The sequence below is a fragment of the Gouania willdenowi genome, chromosome 12, assembly GCF_900634775.1.
Source record: "Gouania willdenowi chromosome 12, fGouWil2.1, whole genome shotgun sequence".
Classification (NCBI taxonomy): domain Eukaryota; kingdom Metazoa; phylum Chordata; class Actinopteri; order Blenniiformes; family Gobiesocidae; genus Gouania; species Gouania willdenowi.
The window spans coordinates 1,216,485-1,239,826 of NC_041055.1; the positions used below are offsets into that span (position 1 = coordinate 1,216,485).

Genomic DNA, 23,342 nt, shown 5'->3' on the forward strand with positions numbered 1-23,342 from the left:
GTGTGAAAAAGTGCTTTGACCTGAAAGCTTTCACTGATCCTGGGGGAGAACGTTTTCACACAGTTGAAGCTCTTTTTTCTCACTTTGAAAGACTTTTGGATCCAAACGCTGCCATGGCTGAAGCTGATCTGATCTGATCTGATCTGATCTGATCTGGGCTCGCTGCCTCCTCCTCTGGCCATGTCCGTATTCATCATCACCGCAGCCAAAGAAATGCTTTATTAGAAGCCATAAATCCAAAGCTGAGACGTCCAAACACAGAAAGAGAGTCTGGTCAGAAAGTCCTTCCAAGAACGAAGTCTGTTTTAGTGTCGGAAAATAAAACATGACATCTCACCGTGACTTTGACGAGCTGTTAATAATGCTCATGTCAATAGTTTTCCACATGCCAGGAAACAACGTATCTGAATATCTGCGTCTCTACTGACCCACAAACCTTCATTAGCTTTTCTCCTGTAGACGCTCCAACCTCACTTTTCTGTACAAATGCTTCAAATGTTGATGATATTGTAGCAGCAGGTTATTATAGACGTTATCATCAGATAATAATAATAATAATAATAATACTAATGAGCATGTTTGTTTACAGGCGTGTCCTGCAGGTTCACGTGATTTCCGGGAGAAGCAGTGCTCAGATTTTGACAACATGCCTTTTCGAGGGAAATATTACAACTGGAAACCTTACAGTGGTGGTGAGTGACTTCATCTACATACTGTATAGTGTAGAGTGTTTGTTACTGTGTTTTCTTTTATATTAACGTCATTGACTTCAACCAGTTAACGAACCAATCAGCTACCAATCCATTAACCAAAGCATTACAGCCAAATTACTGTCCAAGACACTGACCCAACAACCAACCAGCCAACCAACAACTGAATCAACAACAGACCAACCAACAACCAACCAATAGACTAGTAGACCAACCAACAACCAACCAACCAACCAACCAACTAATAGACCAACAGACCAACCAAACCAAAGCGTTTGTAAAGCAGTAATTATAATCAAACTATGGAGCTACTGACCAACAGATCAACTAACTAACTAACCATGCTGCCTTACAGTGACCCAGCTGGCTCCGCCCAGTAAAAACCAGGTCAATGACTTTAACAGGTAGAGCAGTTCTGTCTCTAGACTGGGGGACGTAGAGCGTAACAATAGAAAAGTTATTTACTGCAGTTTTAACTCACGAGCCTTTGAGCTGTGAAGGATAAACTCACGTAACTGTATTATTACTGATAACTTTCATAACGTTGTTAATAATCCTTAATGTAAACGCTCTGATTATAGTCAGTGGAAAACATTAGGACTTTCAAAATAAAAGCTGTGTGCTTCCTGCAGCTTTAGAGGAAAGTGAATTGATGAGTTTCTCTGAGATGTTGGCGTTGGATCAAAGTCTCTGTGTGACCTCTGTGACCTCTGCTGGTGGTCCAGCATCACACACAGCAGATAGCCTCTGTGTAGATGTCAGGGTTGTTGTTGTTGGCGTGCAGCGCGACAGCTACAGAACTGTCAACATGTGTGTGTGTGTGTCACACTGACCCGTCTCTACTCTCCATCTCTAGGGGGGGTGAAGCCCTGTGCTCTAAACTGTTTGGCTGAAGGCTACAACTTCTACACGGAGCGTTCTCCCGCCGTCATCGATGGAACGCGCTGTCAGACCGACTCTCTGGACATTTGCATCAATGGAGAGTGTAAGGTGAGTGAGTGGGCGTGGCCTCACACTGATGATCTTTGTGATGTATCAAACTTTGCAGATGATACATTCATTATTTGTTCTGGAAAAAAATTAAGGAACTTTTGGTAGAAATAGAAAAAGAGTTAGAGAAATGACAAAAAACTACATTTATGATTTTTGGAACCAAAAATGAGGTATTTGAAGAAATAAAACTTGAATCAAAATGGAGATAAAATTGAGCAAGTCTTTAATATCAACTTCTTGGGAGTCATAAATGACTCTAAATGATCAGGCAACACATGAATTATATAAAAACACTTGATGTAATCTTATATAAAACAAAAGATTTATTAATTACAATTCCTTGTTTACAATTTATCATACTTTCATATTTTTGTTGGTGTTAAATAATAAAACACGACTAGTGATGACTAGTTAAATAAAAACTGTAACTCTTTGTTCTGCCTGTGGTTGTTCAGCACGTTGGCTGTGACAACATCCTGGGATCAGACGCTAAAGAAGATCGATGTCGAGTGTGTGGAGGAGACGGAAGCAGCTGTGAAGCCATGGAGGGACTGTTCAATGACTCCCTACCCAGAGGAGGTAACACACACACACACACATACACACACACACACATACACGCACACACGCACGCACGCACGCACGCACGCACACACACACACACACACACACACACACACATACGCACACACACACACACATACACACACATACACACACACACACATACACATACACACACACACACACACATACACACACACACACACACACACACATACACACACACGCACACACGCACACACGCACGCACGCACGCACACACACACACACACACACACACACACACACACACACACACACACACACACACACACACACACACACACACACACGTCCTCTGAGTCAGTGGTTCTCAACCGTGACCCCTAAAATAAAGGTCCCATAGAGCAGGGACCCCCACTGTATCTGAAGGTGGTTGAACACAGACATGGACATTGAAGAACAGTCATGTGGAGACAGGACCATCTATAAGGGGGAATAAAGGAGAGATTTTTGGGGTCCATCCATAAAGTCAGTAAAATGATGGTCTATTGTTCTATGAATCTGTGATAACCACATTTATTTATTCATCTGAATAATATCCACTGTTATCCAGGAACGTTTATTATTATTATTATAGTCATCTTAAAGATGGAAATCATTGTTTTAATCACTAATAGTGAAAGTGAAAATGTGATTTTAAAAACCACAGAAATTGGTTAAAAGTTGCAAATTGAAGTGGAGAGAAAAAACAGACAGAAAAAAGGTTCAAAGTGTCAATATTGGAACAATTTGTCTGAACTGATAAATAATGATCATGACAAATGGTGAATGTGGTTAAATCTGCTGAAAAGAGGTTAAAAGTGACAATAATGTGTCAACATATAAACATTAGGTGTAAAAGTGGTAGAAATGGTTTATAAGTGGTGAACATGTCTGGAAAGTAGAAAAAATGTGTAGAAAAGTCATTAAAATATGATGTAAAAGTGTCAGAAATAAGAGTAATGTAGCAAAAATACATTAAAAGGAGCAAAAATATGTCAAGAAAAAGTGATGGAAATAGATTAAAATATGGTGAATTTGCAGAAAAATGGTAAAAATAAGCAAAAAATGGCTCAAATTGTAAAAAAAACTCCCCCACAATATTCTTAGTTTTTTGAAGGCGTTTGGCGACCCCTTCTCAATGTCTCACGACCACAAAGGTTGAGAACCCCTGCTCTGAGTGACGGGAGCATCACATGTGAGAGGAGGAACGTGCTCCTCTCATCTCCAGAACATCAGACCGTTAATGACATCATGGCGTCCTCCATGTTGGCTGCAGCCCCAGGTTGACTATACAGAGAAAACGTGTTTCTCCTTCTATGGTATGGCTAGGAACGCGTCTAAAATACTGTGTGCGTGTAATTTATTGTTCAATGATACTTAGTGTGATACACAACCTGCTGTCCTCTCTATGTGATCTATATCTACATCTCTGTGTCCTCCAGGATACATGGAGGTGGTCCACATACCCAAAGGATCCGTTTATATTGAGATCAGAGAAGTCGCCACGTCTAAGAATTACATCGGTGAGTGAAGTTTAATACTTTATGCATCAGTGACTCGTTTAAAGTTTACAGTGAATTTATTTAAAGTCAGACATGATCAACTGGAAGATGTTTACAAACATGCAGAAAATACACAAAATGACAGCATAAGTTCACAAAAATGACTCAAAACACACAAAATGTGCACATAAATACACCAAATGACTCATAACACACAAATCAACAACAAAAATACACAAAATGACTTCAAAACAGCAACAAAACTACACAAATATAACCAAACACTGAAAAATACTATAAAAATACATTAAATGACTCATAACACACAATCCAACAATAAAAATACACAAAATGATAACAAAAACATACTAAGTGACTTATAACACACAAAACAACAAACAAAATACACAATAGGACTTAATAATCACACGTCTCCAAAAATACACAAAATAACAAAAATGCTGATGTTGTATATTTGCTATTTCAATGACAATGACAACAAAAACACACAAAATGACTCAAAAAACAGATCAATTAAATCCGTTAGACGCGTTTTAGTGTGTGTGACATGGTCCCAAAACATGGAACGATTACGATTCTGAGCATTTGATACACTTTTTGCTCCACATTCCGTCGCCTGTTCCTGTGGAAAAATACAGTAAATGTGTGACTTTGTCCCAAAACGTGCACGTGAGACATTTCTGTGTCGTATTAAAGCCTGAATTTAAATAAAGAGAAAGAAAACCTGGTTAACAGTTTTTTTTTAATATTAATCTTATTATAATGTATATAACATACAAATATTTTAAGTGCCATAAAACACAGTGACTGTACTATATATACATATATATATATATACATATACATATATATATATATATATATATATATATATATGTATATATGTATGAATTAATTTGTTTTTCTTTTAGAAGAACAAATTTCAGTGAAATGGTCCCAAATTTTTAAGACTTTAGGTTGGTTTTTCTTCTATTGAGCAAAAATAAAGCAGAAAGTATCCCTGATTTTATTATGAATTTACAGCATTAAACAACGCTTCGACGCAATTTTTGTATTCATCATTATCAATTACGTTACTATGGTAATAATTTTTGTAAATGTTGTACACATTGTATGTGGAGCGACTACACGCTACGAATCTCAAACTCTTCCTATGATATTTGAGCCCAAGTTTAAATAAAGAGAAAAAACCTGGTTCAGGTTGTTTTTCTCTGACTCAGCGTTTTTGTTGATGGCGTCTCTAATTTATCTCCAGCGTTAATGAAAGAAAACATGTGCTGATCATTTCCTGTCGTATGATCAATATCCTAATGTGTGTGAGTGCTTGTCACGTTAGCTTGTTTAACTGTTAGCCTGTTTGTTAGCTCGTTTAACCGTTAGCCTGTTTGTTAGCTTGTTTAACTGTTAGCCTGTTTGTTAGCTTGTTTAACTGTTAGCCTGTTTGTTAGCTTGTTTAACTGTTAGCCTGTTTGTTAGCTTGTTTAACCGTTAGCCTGTTTGTTAGCTCGTTTAACCGTTAGCCTGTTTGTTAGCTTGTTTAACTGTTAGCCTGTTTGTTAGCTCGTTTAACCGTTAGCCTGTTTGTTAGCCTGTTTGTTAGCTCGTTTAACCGTTAGCCTGTTTGTTAGCTTGTTTAACTGTTAGCCTGTTTGTTAGCTTGTTTAACTGTTAGCCTGCTTATTTATTAGCCTGTTTAATCATTAGCATGTTTAACTGTTCACATGTTTAACCATTAGCTCTTTGCTAATCTCTGACAAAACAAACATTAGCTTTAGCAGTTATTTAAATGAGCTTCATCCTGTGACACAGCAGTGATTTACAGACATTTCTGTTGATGGACGTCCCCCAGGGGGCGGGGCCTGTGTGGGATTAATGTGGTCGTGGTGACAGCATGATTACACAGTAATATTGTGTGTGTGTGTGTGAGCTCAGTGATGAGAATCAACTCTTTTCTTTTTTTAAATGATTCTTTATTAAAAGTGTGTGATTATTGAATCCTGAGGAAGGTTATTAACAAAGCTTCTAATCAGAGCCAGATGTGCAGACAGATGCCTTATGTAAACAGAATGTATGTGGAGCGATGATGTCATTAGTGTTATCATTTTACTGTATGTGTGTGAAAACACAAACACCTCTATGTGTGACTGTGTATTATTTTGTAGATGTTTTTCTGCATAAAAGAAGAATTCATTCATCAATCAACTGATCAATAAACATGATCACAATTTACATTACAGACATTTGTCATCAAGTCACCTCCATATGATACAAAATACACTAAATAACTCAAAAAGGACACAAAACATAAAAATACAAAATTAGAAAAAAGAGACAAAAATACACAGAAATATTGAAAAAATAAATAAATAAATAAAATACGATTCCAAAGAACTGATTACCAAAAATAGAGAAAACTACACAAATAACACTAAAAATCCACAAAATGAAAACAAAAAGATTAAAAAAAACGGTACACAAACTGACTGCAAAAAACAAAAAACAACGATTGCCAAAAATCTACAAAACTATTTTTACAAACTCACAAAACTACAACAAAAATCCACAAAACGACTCAATAAAAACACAAAAACAAGACTTGTATGAACTAAAGCAGGTAAAGGAACATCACGTCGCTCATTCCAGTGCAGAAGAAGAATATGTGGGCGTCGATCAGCTGATGGAGTTACTGTAAAATACAAACTATATCAAAGATCAGATGATGAAAAAGTGACGTAATGTTTTCATTGTGATTGTTTTCTTTGCACAGCTTTAAAATCTGAAACAGACGATTATTACATCAACGGAGCCTGGACCATCGACTGGCCCAGGAAGTTCGACATCGCAGGGACGGCGTTCCACTACAGGAGACCCTCAGACGAGCCCGAGTCACTGGAGGCGCTGGGCGCTACCGCCGAGACGCTGGTCGTCATGGTAACGGAGCTCTTTAATCCCCATGAAATCAGCTTTAAATAACCATTACTGTCATGAACGGTAAATATTCTGATTACTACTGATTTAAGTTTGAAAAGAGGTTAAAAGTGACAATAATAGGTCAACATATGTGACATTAGAAATGGTTTATAAGTGATGAACATGTCTGAAAGTGGAAAAAATGTGCAGAAAAGTCATTAAAATATGATGTAGAAGTGTCAGAAATGGGAGAAATGTAGCAAAAATACATTAAAAGGAGCAAAAATATGACAAGAAAAAGTGATGAAAATATGTTAAAATATGGTGAGTTTGGTGAAGTTGTAGAAAAAAGGTAAAAATAAGCAAAAATTGTTCATAAATGATTCCTAGTGAAGGCATCTGGTGACCTCCTCCCAGTGTCTCATGAGCCCAAGGTTGAGAACCCTTGCTCTAGAGAGCCAATCAGAAGTGACCAACATGTTGCTGTCTAACTGTAGTTCTTCATCAGTGAGAATGCTGAGTCAGCGAATGTATGAAGGCCTGGGTTCGATTCCCCGTCTTTTCCTGTCGTTAAAGAGAGGGAGTGAGAGGGTGTCACTGTGGCATCCATTTAAACAGTGTTTCTAAAATGGGGGTACGTGTACCCCTAGGGGTACACAACAGCACTACAGGGGGTACTTGAGAGAGAGTGGAATATTAAGAAATAAAAACATTAAAAATATGGGGTTTTATCATGTTTATTTTGAGTTAAAAATGATAATTATACTAGATATTACCAAAAACACACACACTGAGAAATCATTTAAACAATAACAACAACACAAAAACTCACAAAATGATGATAGAACATGAACTGAAAATAGGTCAGAGTTGTTTCCACATCAGAAGGGAAATAAAAACTATAACAATAAATAGGGCTGAACAATTAATTGCATTTGCGATATTATCGCAATATCATAAAACGTGATTTTCTAATCACAAAAGCTGCAATTTATTCTTTTTTTTCTAGTCGTGTTAAGTTCAGAGTGTTTAAGAAATACAGTCCACATGTTTACATGTTTCATGAAATGTGAAGTTAGTGAGATACAGTACGTTGAAGAGGTAAAGCCACAGATTGTTTGCTTTATTGTTGTAATCTGTGCTTTAAAATTTACATTTTATATTTATTTAAGGTTTAAATAAATCTGAAATTGTTTCTCTATGAAACAGATTCATTTGTTGCTTGTGTTCATTGAAAAATACATGACAATAAAAAATAATTACATAATAAATTGCAATATTGTGAAAAAAAAAAAAAAAAAAATCGCAATTACATTATTTTCCAAAATTGTTCAGCCCTAGAAATAAATCTATTCAGGACAAAATAAATACAGTTTATTTACAAAATAAGATTCTTTAAAGCGTGTTTATTACATAATTATGATCTAGACATTAGGGGGGACTAGGATTAAGAGGAAAAGGGAGCTAGAGCTATAAAAGTATGAGAACCAGTGCCGTACGGTGAACAACTTGATACGTTGGTGTTTTTTTCTCATACGTCTGAACGTACGCATCACTCACAGGGAGTTTAGGAGCTCTCACAGAGCCAGCCGAGTGGTTTCTCTTCCTCTGGTGGTTAGTGAACACTGAACATAGCAGACCACACAGCAGCCACGGCCACTTGACCGCTCTCCATCTCCCTGTGGTTTGAAGAGAAACCACATTAAATTACTGCTGGATCCTCCAGTCCTGCTCAGCTGTGATGGGTTCACGTGTTACTTCCCTCCAGAGGGTAAACCAGGCTTCTGACTCCTTCCTCTTTGTTCAGAACCAACCTGTGATGTTCTGCAGGTTCTCCTCCAGGAGCAGAACTCAGGAATACGCTACAGGTTCAACGTTCCCATCCAACACACGGGCAGTGGAGATAACGACGTGGGCTTCTCCTGGTTCCCCCTGCCCTGGTCTGAGTGCTCCGCGACCTGCGCCGGAGGTAAGAACGCGACCTCCACGCAACAGTTGAGCTTTGTGTTTTACGATTGCTCATCGTCGGATAGTTTACAACCAAAACAACTCTTTCACCAGGTTATCGCACGTACGGGAAACATCGGAAACAGTTATCGCATGTACAATAGCTGTGTTTCCGATGCTTCTCATACGTGCGATAACTGTGTTTCCTGTTCATCCAATAGCTGTGTTTCCGATAGCTACGTTTACAATGTTTTTCGTACATGAGTTAACTATGTTTATGATGTTTCTCATACGTGAGATAACTACATATAAGATGTTTTTGCATGTCTGATAGCTGTGTTTACGATGTTTCTGGTACGTCCGATAGCTGTGTTTACGATGTTTCTCATATGTCCGATAGCTGTGTTTACGATGTTTCTCATATGTCCGATAGCTGTGTTTTACGATGTTTCTGGTACGTCCGATAGCTGTGTTTACAATGTTTCTCGTATGTCAGATAGCTGTGTTTTACGATGTTTCTTGTATGTCCGATAGCTGTGTTTTACGATGTTTCTTGTATGTCCGATAGCTGTGTTTACGATGTTTCTCGTACATGAGATAGCTGTGTTTACGATGTTTCTCGTACATGATAGCTGTGTTTACGATGTTTCTCGTACATGATAGCTGTGTTTACGATGTTTCTCGTACATGAGATAGCTGTGTTTACGATGTTTCTCGTACATGAGATAGCTGTGTTTACGATGTTTCTCGTACATGAGATAGCTGTGTTTACGATGTTTCTCGTACATGAGATAGCTGTGTTTACGATGTTTCTCGTACATGAGATAGCTGTGTTTTCTGGTTCTCTTGTGTGTTTTTGGGATCACTGTGTGGTTCTGTTTTCATATTTTCTAGTTATTTTTCTCTCATTTTGAGTACGTTTGTTTGTTTAAATACTTTTTTTTTCTGGATTCATTTTGTGTTTGTGGAGGAACTTTGTTCCTTTTTGTATATTCTGTCTTTTTGTGTTGTCTTGTGTGTTTCCAGAGGAATTTTGTAAAATTTTGCTGTAATATTGTGTTTCTGGAGTTGTTTTTAATGTATTTCTTGTGTAACTTTCTTTTATTTTATGACACTTTTTTCCTGTGTACTTAGGGGGCCACAAAAAATTATACCCATAGATGTATAGATAGATAGATGCATAGATGTATAGATAGATAGATAGATAGATGTATAGATAGATAGATAGATAGATGTATAGATAGATAGATGTATAGATAGATAGATAGATGTATAGATAGATGTATAGATAGATAGATAGATAGATGTATAGATAGATGTATAGATAGATGTATAGATAGATAGATGTATAGATGGATGTATAGATAGATAGATGTATAGATAGATAGATGTATAAATAGATGTATAGATAGATAGATGTATAGATGGATGTATAGATAGATAGATGTATAGATAGATGTATAGATAGATAGATGTATAGATAGATGTATAGATAGATAGATGTATAGATAGATGTATAGATAGATAGATGTATAGATGGATGTATAGATAGATAGATGTATAGATGGATGTATAGATAGATGTATAGATAGATAGATGGATAGATAGATAGATAGATATACAGATAGATAGATGTATAGATAGATGTATAGATAGATAGATTTATAGATAGATAGATAGATGTATAGATAGATAGATAGATATACAGATAGATAGATGTATAGATAGATAGATGTATAGATAGATATACAGATAGATAGATGTATAGATAGATAGATTTATAGATAGATGTATAGATAGATGTATAGATAGATAGATGTATAGATAGATAGATGTATAGATAGATAGATAGATGTATAGATAGATAGATCTATAGATAGATGTATAGATGGATGTATAGATAGATAGATAGATGTATAGATAGATAGATGTATAGATGGATGTATAGATAGATAGATGTATAGATAGATAGATGATAGATAGATGTATAGATAGATGTATAGATGGATGTATAGATAGATAGATGTATAGATAGATGTATAGATAGATAGATGTATAGATAGATAGATGTATAGATAAATAGATAGATAGATATATAGATGTATAGATAGATAGATGTATAGATAGATGTATAGATAGATGTATAGATAGATATATGTATAGATAGATGTATAGATAGATGGATGTATATATAGATGTATAGATAGATAGATGTATAGATGTATGATAGAAAGAAGATGTATGATAGATGTATAGATAGATAGATGAATAGATGTAAATAGATAGATGTATAGTAGATGTCTAGATAGATAGATGTATAATAGATGTTATAGATAGATAGATGTATAGATGTATAGATAGATGTATAGATAGATAGATAGATGTATAGATAGATGTATAGATAGATAGATGTATAGATAGATATATGTATAGATAGATGTATAGATAGATAGATGTATAGATAGATAGATAGATGTATAGATAGATAGATGCATAGATGTATAGATGTATGTATAGGGATGTATAGATGTATAGAGGATAGATAGATGATAGTTAGGATAGATAGTGTATGATAAGATATCTGTATAGATAGATGTATAGATAGATGTATAGATAGATAGATGTATAGATAGATAGATAGATAGATGTATAGATAGATAGATGTATAGATAGATAGATGTATAGATAGATATATGTATAGATAGATGTATAGATAGATAGATGTATAGATAGATAGATAGATGTATAGATAGATAGATAGATAGGTAGAGTATAGATAGATAGATAGATAGATGTATGATTAGATATATGTATAGCTAGATGTCTAGATAGATAGATGTATAGATAGATAGATGTATAGATAGAGATGTATATAGATAGATGTATAGATAGATAGATGTATAGATAGATAGATAGATTAGATGTATAGATAGATAGATGTATCGTAGATAGATGTATAGATAGATAGATGTATATAGACGAATGTATAGATAGATGTATAGATAGATAGATGTATAGATAGATAGATAGATGTATAGATAGATAGATAGATAGATAGATGTATAGATAGATAGGTAGATGTATAGATAGATAGATAGATAGATGTATAGATAGATATATGTATAGTAGAGTATAGATAGATCGATGTATAGATAGATAGATAGTGTATAGATAGATTCGATAGATGTATAGATAGATAGATGTATAGATAGTATATTGTATAGATAGATTATAGATAGATATATGTATAGATAGATAGATATATGTATAGATAGATAGATAGATAGATAGATGTATAGCACGATAGGTAGATGTATAGATAGATAGATAGGATGTATAGATAGATATATGTCTAGATAGATGTGATAGATAGATAGATGTATAGATAGATAGATAGATGTATAGATAGATAGATAGATAGATAGATAGATAGATAGATAGATAGATAGATGTATAGATAGATATATGTATAGATAGATGTATAGATAGATGTATAGATAGATAGATGTATAGATGGATGTATAGATAGATAGATGTATAGATAGATAGATAGATAGATAGATAGATAGATAGATAGATGTATAGATAGATATATGTATAGATAGATGTATAGATAGATAGATGTATAGATAGATAGATAGATAGATGTATAGATAGATAGATGTATAGATAGATAGATGTATAGATAGATAGATGTATAGATAGATGTATAGATAGATAGATGTATAGATAGATAGATAGATGTATAGATAGATAGATAGATAGATAGATGTATAGATAGATAGGTAGATGTATAGATAGATAGATAGATAGATGTATAGATAGATATATGTATAGATAGATGTATAGATAGATGTATAGATAGATAGATAGATAGATAGATGTATAGATAGATAGGTAGATGTATAGATAGATAGATAGATAGATGTATAGATAGATATATGTATAGATAGATGTATAGATAGATAGATGTATAGATAGATAGATAGATGTATAGATAGATAGATAGATGTATAGATAGATAGATGTATAGATAGATATATGTATAGATAGATGTATAGATAGATAGATGTATAGATAGATAGATAGATGTATAGATAGATAGATAGATAGATAGATGTATAGATAGATAGGTAGATGTATAGATAGATAGATAGATGTATAGATAGATATATGTATAGATAGATGTATAGATAGATAGATGTATAGATAGATAGATAGATGTATAGATAGATAGATAGATAGATAGATAGATAGATAGATAGATGTATAGATAGATATATGTATAGATAGATGTATAGATAGATGTATAGATGGATGTATAGATAGATAGATGTATAGATAGATGTATAGATAGATAGATAGATAGATAGATAGATAGATAGATAGATAGATAGATAGATAGATGTATAGATAGATATATGTATAGATAGATGTATAGATAGATGTATAGATAGATAAAAACCCTTGTGTTTTTGGTCTGAAAGGTTTGAATCCGTCATTCCTGAGGCCGTGGTTTGTGGTTTTTTAATGTTCTGCTCAGAGATGAAATCACAGCAGTGAGTCTCTGCCTGGTTAATGATGATGGAAACTCCTGCTCTAACATTAGTGGAAACATCAGTCGTTCACACAGCTGTGAAAGAAAATATAGACAGAAACGGTAAATCTGCTACGGGAACTCAAGCTCTGGAATATGGGGACATTTTCTTGTGAATTATTTATTGGAATTAACTGGAAATTGGGAGTAATTTTAAACAGCTTATACTGGTATTTTAAATGATGCTGAAATATATTTTCCAACTATATTTAACATCCCTGTTAGGGGCCAACATTTCAACTCTCATTGAATTGTATTATTTTGAATGGATGCTAATATTTATGTCTGGATATGATACAGTTTTTTAAAATGACTCAATTTCCAGTTAATTCCAATAAATAATTCCCACGAAATTTGATATTTTTTCCCAAAATACCTTCATTTAATTTACCGTGGAAATGTAACGGACATTTTTTGCCCCTTAAAACTATTAATTTTCATGGGATTTTTCCTGTAAAAAGGGAGTTTGTACAAGTGAAGCAAACCAACACGTGTAATGTCAGCGTAGCCCTACCATCGTCTGTGAATCATCGTATAGATATAGACGAAAGAACAGTAGTTGACTTGATGAATCCTGTTTAGCATTTTGAATAAAGAACAAAACAGAAACGGAGAATTAGAAATTTGGAAATTATACAAAAAGACAACAAAAATACACAAACTAAATAATATAAAAGAAACACAACAGAAACATACAAACAAAATTACTAAAACAATCTGAAAACAAGAATAAACAAAAATACACAAACTCCAAATAAATGAAACAAAAAACCACATAAAATGAGAGAAACGTATACAAAAACACAACTAAAATAAACAAAGCATATTATTATAAAAGAAACACACCAAAGGACAATAAAAATACAGAAAAGGGAAAACTGGTCCATAACTGCATGTGGGAATGTCATTTAATTTATACTATAAATTTTCATTTATAGTATAAAGGTTCCTCTTTATTGGGATATAAAACCATTTTTATTTATGTGACTCCTTTATTTTTATTTTGGACCCAAACTTTGGGTTTTTTCACCACTCGATGATATTTAAAATCATTTTCATGAGGTCATTGTAGCCTCGCTCTGTGTCTAATAAGTATTTATTATTTATTAGTTTTTTCACTAGTTACAAGAGATCAACATGTGTGGGATGTCCTGTAAATATGTTGAAATGACCCATAATTAATTTAGGGATTTAACATTAAAATAAGACACTTAAGTAGTAATAATAATAATAATAATAATAATAATAATAATAATAATAATAATAGACTTTCTTTTGGATCAAACGCAGGTGATAGTTTGAAATGAAAGCTATTATTTAAGCTCTGCATCATTGATGAAGCGTGAGGTGTTTTAATATGTGAGAGCAGCAACAAAAAACACCTCCTGACAGCACGTGCACGTCGTTGTGCACGCTGCACAGACGTCCATATCTCATTACATCTGCCAGACAAGTCTGCGGTGGGATCCATCCCATGAGGGTCCACACGCACACACACGCACACACACACACACACACACACACGCACGCACACACACACACACACACACACACACACACACACACACACACGCACACACACACACACACACAAAGCCAAAGTAAAGATCTCTCTGCTCTGTAAAAGTGATTTCCCACACGTTCTCCAAAGAATCCGGACTTTACGCGTGTGGATTTAGAGCAGAGTGAACACGACACCGTTCTCAGCCAAAAACCAGAACAGGAGGTTCAGACTTTAACCCTCGCCCTCCCTGAGCGTCAACATTAAAATATGAAGAGGAAACACAAGTGGATCCTCACATGATCAACAAGTTTAAAGAAGGATTTAGAATCTCACAATGTTCCTGTCATAGGTTCTCAAATATCGTTCCAAGGTTTTCCATCCCTGAGTTCATGTTATTATCCTTAAACAGATTCATTACTGTAATTAAATCTTGTAATTAATTACCTTTTTCAACGAACTCATTAGTAAATCTATGTCTAACAAACACATTATTATGCATCATATTTGTTTTATTAACTTTTATAAATGGGACGACTTTACAGTTTTAGAGCGTGTGTTGACAGTTGAAGGATTGTGTGTCTTCAAAAGTCAGGGATTTACTCGCCAACTTCAGCCACCAGAGCGTGTCAGCGCACTGTTTAAGGGAGAACAAAGGTCCCTGAGGAGAGCTCTTCTTCTCTGCTTCAATGTCTACTACCAAACCTCAGAGTTGGAACTTTTATCCTCTTTCTGTAAACAAGAGGTTTACATCGACATCTTTAACTTTTCCTGATTATTTAGAGCAACCACAAGCAGCACAAGCTGTTATTTTGATGTAAAAATCTACTAAATAATTTAAAAAGCTACTAAATGATGTAAAAAGCTACTAAATGATGTAAAAATCTACTAAATAATTTAAAAAGCTACTAAATGATGTAAAAATCATGCTGAATGTTTCACTGCAATAGAAAACAATGAGATGTTTACAGGCAGTGGGGCCATATGACATCATCAGTTCTTTAGAGGCGTGATCACATCCATCATGTTGTGATTAAATCCTGAATAAATTACCACTTAACATACTATTCAAAAGTCAGGGAAACATCGATCAGCAGAGGCCTCTGAAGAAGACTGGCAGTTGATGAAACATGTCAGAAGATCAAAGTAAATTTCCTGAAAAACAGTTGTGAATTAATGAAACTTTATTATACATGGAATTTAAAAAGGTTTTGTTACTTCTCTAATCCTAGACCAGAAGGGGTTGTGACACAAGTGGGGGCTTGTCCAGGATTTACTCCCAGGACCTGTTGACAATAAATAATAAATAAGGCTAATATATAATATATTTCATTTTGATTATTTATACCTTTCTTAAGGTATAAATAATCCCCTAACCAGGGTCTGTAAACCCTGTACCGGGTCCAGCTCTAGTTTTTGAGGAAGTCCCTGTGAAACCGTGTTGTTTTTGTCCCACAGGTTCCCAGAAACAGGAAGTGGTTTGCAAGAGACTGGACGACAACTCGGTGGTGCAGAACACCTACTGTGACCCAGAGAACAAACCCCCGGAGAACCAGAGAGCCTGCAACACGGAGCCCTGCCCCCCTGAGTGAGTACCGCCCCCTAAGCCCCGTCCAGCTGAAATAGAACCCATCATCTCTGCAGCTAGTCGGTGCTGCTCCATGTAGCTTTACTGCTAGTCCTACGATGATATTCATAATGTGTCAGAGTGTAGTGATTATTAGAACTTTAATACATCACTCACTGTGTTTTATGACTGACAGCTGGGCATTGCTCTAATCCAGGGGTTCTCAACCTCAGGCTCAGGACCCCATTTGGGGTCGTGAGACACGGGCAGGGGGTCACCAGATGTCTTCAAGAAACTAAGAATATTTTTTGAACAATTTGAGCCAATTTTTGTTTATTTTTTACCTTTTTTCTACAACTTCACCAAACTCACCATATTTTAAACTATTTCCATCACTTTTTCTTTCCATATTTTTGCTCCTTTTAATGTATTTTTGCTACATTTCTCCCATTTCTGACACTTCTACATCATATTTTAATGACTTTTCTGCACATTTTTTCCACTTTTAAGACATGTTCAGCACTTATAAACACTTTCTACCACTTTTACACCTAATGTTACAAATGTTACCTCATTAAGGCTGAAACATACTCAGACAGACCCCGCGCACAACGGACCCTGTGTCCGTTCTCCTCAGAGCTTACATACTTGGGCACACCCCCACTTAGTAGATTCCATTCAAATCCACCATGTCCCATGATTCTTAGTGCTTCTCTGTAGTCCTTGTACTCCTGGGACGTGTTTTAAAGGTGTTGCTAGTCGTAGCTAGTCTGCTAGTCTCTCCTCTACAGCTAGTGTTCATCTCTCGTCTGTTTGACCAGGAGGTGAAATACAGGTCAGTGTTACATTTAATGATGGTCGATACAATGTCGAGCAGTGTTTTGTGTGACACCAACTATGCAGAGAAGTCAGCGCGGTCGTTAATGCTGAGCTTTTCATTTAATTGTCCTGAGTATCTTTGAGCCTTTATTGTCACTTTTAAAATCTTTTCTCCATATTTTTGCCAATTTAACCACATTCATGAATTGTAATGCCCATTAATTGCCAGTTTAAACTAACATTTTTAAATTCTTTTACCCACATTATGCAGTTTTTACCAACTTCTCATTTCACCTCCTTTTCCACCATTTTTGGTCACTTTGAACCATTTTATTAGTGATTAAAACCATGATTTCCATCTTTAAGATGACTATAATAATAATAATAAACGTTCCTGGATAACAGTGGATATTATTCAGATGAATAAATAAATGTGGTTATCACAGATTCATAGAACAATAGACCATCATTTTACTGACTTTATGGATGGACCCCAAAAATCTCTCCCCTTTATTCCCCCTTATAGATGGTCCTGTCTCCACATGACTGGGACCTTTATTTTGTGGATCTTATCAGACAGAAGATAATCTGGAGGAGGAAAATGGAACTAAAACACACACACACACACACACACACACTAGAAAATGCCTCAGTCAGCTGCTTTTTATTCCAGGTTGATTATCTACTCCCGCAGACACAAACCTGTGGTATCTTTAGTTTTTATTGCTCTGTTTTTTAAGACCTTGGCGTTGCGTGTGTGTGCGTGTGTGTGTGTGCACTCGCTGCCAAACAGCCGTTTTGCAGCGTCAGGACAGGCCGACCGAAGGAGGTCGTGTAAACACAATAGGTTTAGAAAAGCCAGGGTTTTACGGGCTCGGCCAATGAAAGCTCACACAGATGTTTGAACACGTCGTTAATGCTGTATACATTCCTGTGGATGATGTCATTCCTCACAGCCCTCGTGTGTTTGGACGGCTGTTGTCTACCAACTTTTATGACATAAACTCTCAAGTGAATTAGTCTGTGTGAGCTGTCTGGAGGTGAAACACTCACTTTGCAAAGGTTGCTTTTTAATTAGAAATATGGATAATTAGGCCCAAATAAAACAATGATATTAATGAAATTAGATCAGTTGTAATAATGCAGAAAAGTGTATTGGTTTTTGCACAGACAAAACTAATCAAACGTATTTTAGTTCAGGGACAGATGAGGACCAGTTTAAACAGATATGAACATTATTTGCACTTCCACGTATGGGCAAAATGTTTCATTAGGAATGTTTAGAATCCTGGAATGTGAAGGTGCTGAATTCTTTCTAATGTTAGTTTAACATGGGCTTGAATGATGAAGGCGTTTCTATGGTAACGGAGTGGAGTAGACAGCATGAAAGGTGGTCACACACTGAGCTACAACTCAGTGGTTTCTGTTTTCAGACCTAACGACAGTCATTTCTGATGCAATGCTTTTTATATTTTTTATGTCACTAGTGAAAAACTAATAAAAAGTAAATGATTACAGAGCCAGGCAACAATGGCCTCATGTAAAGGATTTTCAATATCCACAAATGTGGTGAAGTAAAGAAAACAGTTTTATATCCCAATAAAGAATAACATTTATACTGTAAATTAAAACACTTCAGATGTTTTCTTACATTCCCACATGTAGTTATAAACCAATGAAAATAGTAGAAAAATAGTATTGTGTATTTGTGCATCAAACATATGGTGATACTGGAAAATAAAATGGCGTATAAGCTTAGGTTAAGTTAAGCTTACAAAATTTGTTGTGACATACACATAAACCTGCGTTACAAAAAGCAACTAGGTGAACTAGAAAGTATTAAACAATACACACTTGATATTTCAACAGGTAAAAAATGTTCCTAATGAAAATTTCACCTGTTTAAAGGAAATGTTAAAGTATGAAACATTTCACTCTCAATCTCATTGATTTTCTGACCATTTTTTGTATTTCATTGAAAGAAATTTTGTGGAATTATTTAAGGAAATGGGAGTATTTTATAAAAAATGAGTTTTTTAATTAGTTGGTAATTTACACAATAATTAAAATGTTCTCACTCATTTTTAATTCTTCCCGCGGGGCCACGTTGATAAACCTAAAGCAGTGTTTCTGACACTACAGGGAGTACTAAAGTAGGTTTTTGAATTTTTTTTTGAATTATTTTATTTCTTTCAATTAAAAAACACAATCTTAAACAACTGTATTTCTGTACTTTCACTTTGTGAAATATAAATCTAGTTCAACAAAAATGCAGTAAAAAAAGATTGTCTGAGCTTAAATATGTTAAACAAGTTCTGATCAACTACGGCCAGGTCCGCGGAACGTCTCCCCGCCGAACAGCACGAACCACGTTCTACAGAGTACAAACAACAACAAACAACAAATGAAATTGTGCGACGTAAAATTGCCTTTGAAACGATATATCATACGACTATGTTCAGATAAATTTAGAAATGACCAGAAAAGGGGGTGGGGCCTCGTCTCTCCCACTTTCAAAAAGGTCTCGGAGAGGCTAGAATATCCATGTCAAATTACAGCCTGATTCAACGAGCATTAACGTAGGAGTGGTTATTTGAAGAATATCAATGATTCGGTTCCACCAACTGTCACAATATTTGACTCACAAATAAATGAGAAAACGCCCTGTGATGGACTGGCGCCCTGTCCAGGGTGTACTCCAGCGCCCTATGAGAGCGGAGATTGGCACCGGCAGACCCCCGCAACCCTGTTAAACGGGAATAAGCGGGTATGAAGATGGATGGATGGATGGATAAATGAGAAAACGATTTTAATGGAAATTGTCTAAAAAACGGGGGTGGGCCCCCCTTTCCCCAATTGAATTGTGTGAGGCATAATCATAATCTATGTTGAATTACCTTTGAAACGATATATCACACGACTATGTTTCCATAAATTTGGAAATGACTGGAAATGGAGGGTGGGCCCCCAGACCCATTTAAAAAAAAGGCTCTGAGCGTCTCATGATATTCATTCATAGAGTATTCATACCAAACTGTATTCTGATCTAACGAGAACTAACGGAGGAGTAGACATTTGAAAAATGGGGCCCCCGTGACACGTGCGGGGTAATGGGCCCCATTTATATATTGGTATGTGTCAATGTCGTAATATTTGACTCTCAAATAAATGAGAAATCAACTTTTACTACAACTAAAATCGGGCTCTGAGCGTTGATGCGTATACAATTAATAGATCATATCTACCACATTTCAGCCTGATCTGTTCATCAATAACAGAGAAGTGATTTTAATTAGTGTAAACAACAAGAAGAAGAAGAAAGTGAGGGGTGTTAGGAGTCCGGTAGCCTGGAATAAAAATGAATTCTAGAAAAAACATGTCTTTTGTCTTTAATTGATGATATTAAAATGAGGTCAAAAGGTTGTGACTAAACTAAACTAAATACTGTTTATTTCCACTTCTTTACAAAGTGAGATTGTTTAAAATGTGTTTAATTCCTTCCATCATATGATCTATAGATGTTTTTAAATAGTTTTATGAGCTAAATGTTGTAGTGGGACATAAGGGGGGACGAGAGCCTGATCTGAAGGGCCAGATTTGGCCCCTGGACCAGAGTTTGACACGTGTCATAGATGACATATTTCAACCAACCTGTGAGCGGTTTCCTGCGTCCTCATTGGTTGAACTCGCTCTCTGTCTCCAGGTGGTTCATCAGTGATTGGTCAGATTGTGGGAAGACGTGTGACGGGGGGACGAGGACGAGGACGGTGGTCTGCATCAGGAGGATGGGCCCCTCAGAGGAGGAGACCCTGGACGACTCCCACTGTCTGACTCACCGACCAATAGAAAGAGAGCTGTGCAACAACCAGTCGTGCCCACCAAAGTGGGACCCTCTGGACTGGTCTGAGGTGGGAACAGAAATAGATGAGCTGAGACTTGAACTCACAACCATCCTGTCACTGAGCTCATGAGCACACCTGTAGCTTCACTGTTAGCGTTCAGAGCACTGACATTATGATGATTTATTGGTTCCATCAGTGAAAAAGTGATGTTTAAACATGTTATTGTTTACAGAAGAGTCAAATTCAAAATATAAAAACTAATAATGATAAGCAAATACACTAAATAATAGGAAATAAAACTAAATCACAGAATAAAACTAAAAAATACACAAAATAACTCTAAAAGTACACAAAATAAGTCATAAAATACTTGTTGACACAAAAAATACACAAAATGACTCTATATAGACACAAAATGATTGGTAAATACACTAAATGACAAGAAACTACACAAAATAAATGAAAATACATGTATTTATTTGTACTTAAATGTGACCTTAAGAAAAACGTTATTAGAGGAAAGATGTTTAAAAAGAGAAGTAATTATTAATAGTAAAACATTTTGATACACAAAAACTAGTGGGAGGAGTTTTACAGGTTTTGATAAAAACACAGTGATGGACTTTATAATTTACAAAAGGTTTAAATAAGTGTTGGGGTCACATTTTGGTGAAAGTTATAAATCTTTAAGCTCATATGGTTGATTTGTAGTAAATGTATAAAACATTAGTGGATTGTTTATGTATCTGATGTAATCTGTGATGGAAATGGATGGTTGTGATAAATGATGATGTTCTAATGTGGCTCGTTCTTCAGTGCACCCCTAAATGTGGCCCCGGCTTCAAGCACCGCATCGTTCTGTGTAAGAGCAGCGACCTGACCAAGACCCTCCCCCCCCCTCACTGCCCTGGACACAACAAGCCCCCGGTACGCATCCGCTGCAGCCTGGGACGATGTCCTCCTCCTCGCTGGATCCCTGGAGAATGGGGCCAGGTAGGACCACCTCTGCTGCTTAGTCCTGGAAAACAGGGCTTCTCAACCTTGGGGTCAGGACCCCATCTGGGGTCACAAGACACTGGGAAAAGGTCATCAGATGCCTTCAAGAAACTAAGAATATTGTTTTTTCTTTAACAATTTCAGCTCATTTTTACCCTTTTTTTGCAACTACACCAAACTTTCCATATTTTAACCTATTTTCATCACTTTTTCTCCTTTTCATGTATTTTTGCTACATTTCTGACACTTCTACATCACATTTAATGACTTTTCTACACATTTTTTCACTTTCCAGACATGTTCAGCACTTATAAACACTTTCTACCACTTTTACACCTAATGTCACATATGATGATACATTATTGTCACTTTGAACCTCTTTTTTACCCCACCATATTTCATGTTTATTTTTGTTACTAATTTATCCACATTTAACATTTATCATGTCCATTATTTGAACCATTTTTACCACTTTTTCTGTCTGTTTTTATCCACTCTAATTAACAACTTTTAACCAATTTCTGTAGTTTTTAAAATCCCATTTCACCACCATTTCCACCATTTTTGGTCATTTTTAACCCATTTTATTAGTGATTAAAACCAGGATTTCCATGATTCAAGATGACTATAATAATAATAATAATAAACGTTCCTGGATAACAGTGGATAATATTCAGATGAATAAATAAATGTGGTTATCACAGATTCATAGAACAATAGACCATCATTTTACTGACTTTATGGATGGACCCCAAAAAGGGGGGTAGTGGCCTGAACAGGGTGAGAACCTCTGATTTAAAAGGATGGTTAGTGTGATTTACACCTGGATGACACTGAAGGATCCGAGCGCGTGCGTGCGTGTGTGTGTGTGAGAGAGTCCGACAGGCCTGGAGTGTGTGATGGGTGCCTTTCATATCTCCCTCCCCCCACCTCCCCCCACCCCGTCTGTGGGGAGTTTATCTCCTTCCTTAGCTTCCAGGAACATGACTTTGGAGTGGAGTCAACATTCCTGGACTCCCCCCCACCATGACTTAGCGCTCACAGCTGACTGATGTAGGGCCAGAAACGCGTGCGTCACACATGATTGTATCTGTCACACGTACGATTAGTTTGGTAGGATTTACGCAAGTGTTTAAATGTTTCCATGTGACCAGTGTGATGACGCGCTGCCTTTAACAAAGACGGTTTACAGGAATAATCATGACTCAGCAGATCTGTGCTCACCTACCTTTGAGTTTAACAATGGTAACATTAGATTAGAGACAATACGGTAAGACTAGGGATGCACCGATACCGATACTGCACCGATATACTCATAACAATGGCTTTGAATGGTGGCCTGTCATTTC

General features: G+C 35.8%; 1 protein-coding gene across 4 annotated transcripts in view; it reads left to right on the top strand.

Annotated features, from left to right (window-relative positions):
* Nucleotides 1-23,342, top strand: part of adamts6 (ADAM metallopeptidase with thrombospondin type 1 motif, 6) — a 76,953-nt gene that overhangs the window by 45,317 nt on the left and 8,294 nt on the right. For 3 of the 4 annotated variants that reach the window (XM_028463309.1, XM_028463310.1, XM_028463311.1), the window contains 9 exons: nt 590-692; nt 1,567-1,700; nt 2,159-2,282; nt 3,734-3,814; nt 6,582-6,745; nt 8,555-8,693; nt 16,228-16,357; nt 20,859-21,063; nt 21,814-21,990. In XM_028463309.1, coding sequence (XP_028319110.1) covers nt 590-692; nt 1,567-1,700; nt 2,159-2,282; nt 3,734-3,814; nt 6,582-6,745; nt 8,555-8,693; nt 16,228-16,357; nt 20,859-21,063; nt 21,814-21,990 — 1,257 coding nt within the window. Of the gene's footprint in view, nt 1-589; nt 693-1,566; nt 1,701-2,158; nt 2,283-3,733; nt 3,815-6,581; nt 6,746-8,531; nt 8,694-16,227; nt 16,358-20,858; nt 21,064-21,813; nt 21,991-23,342 lie in introns of those variants that run through there. The other variant, XR_003675268.1, reaches the window with a different exon arrangement.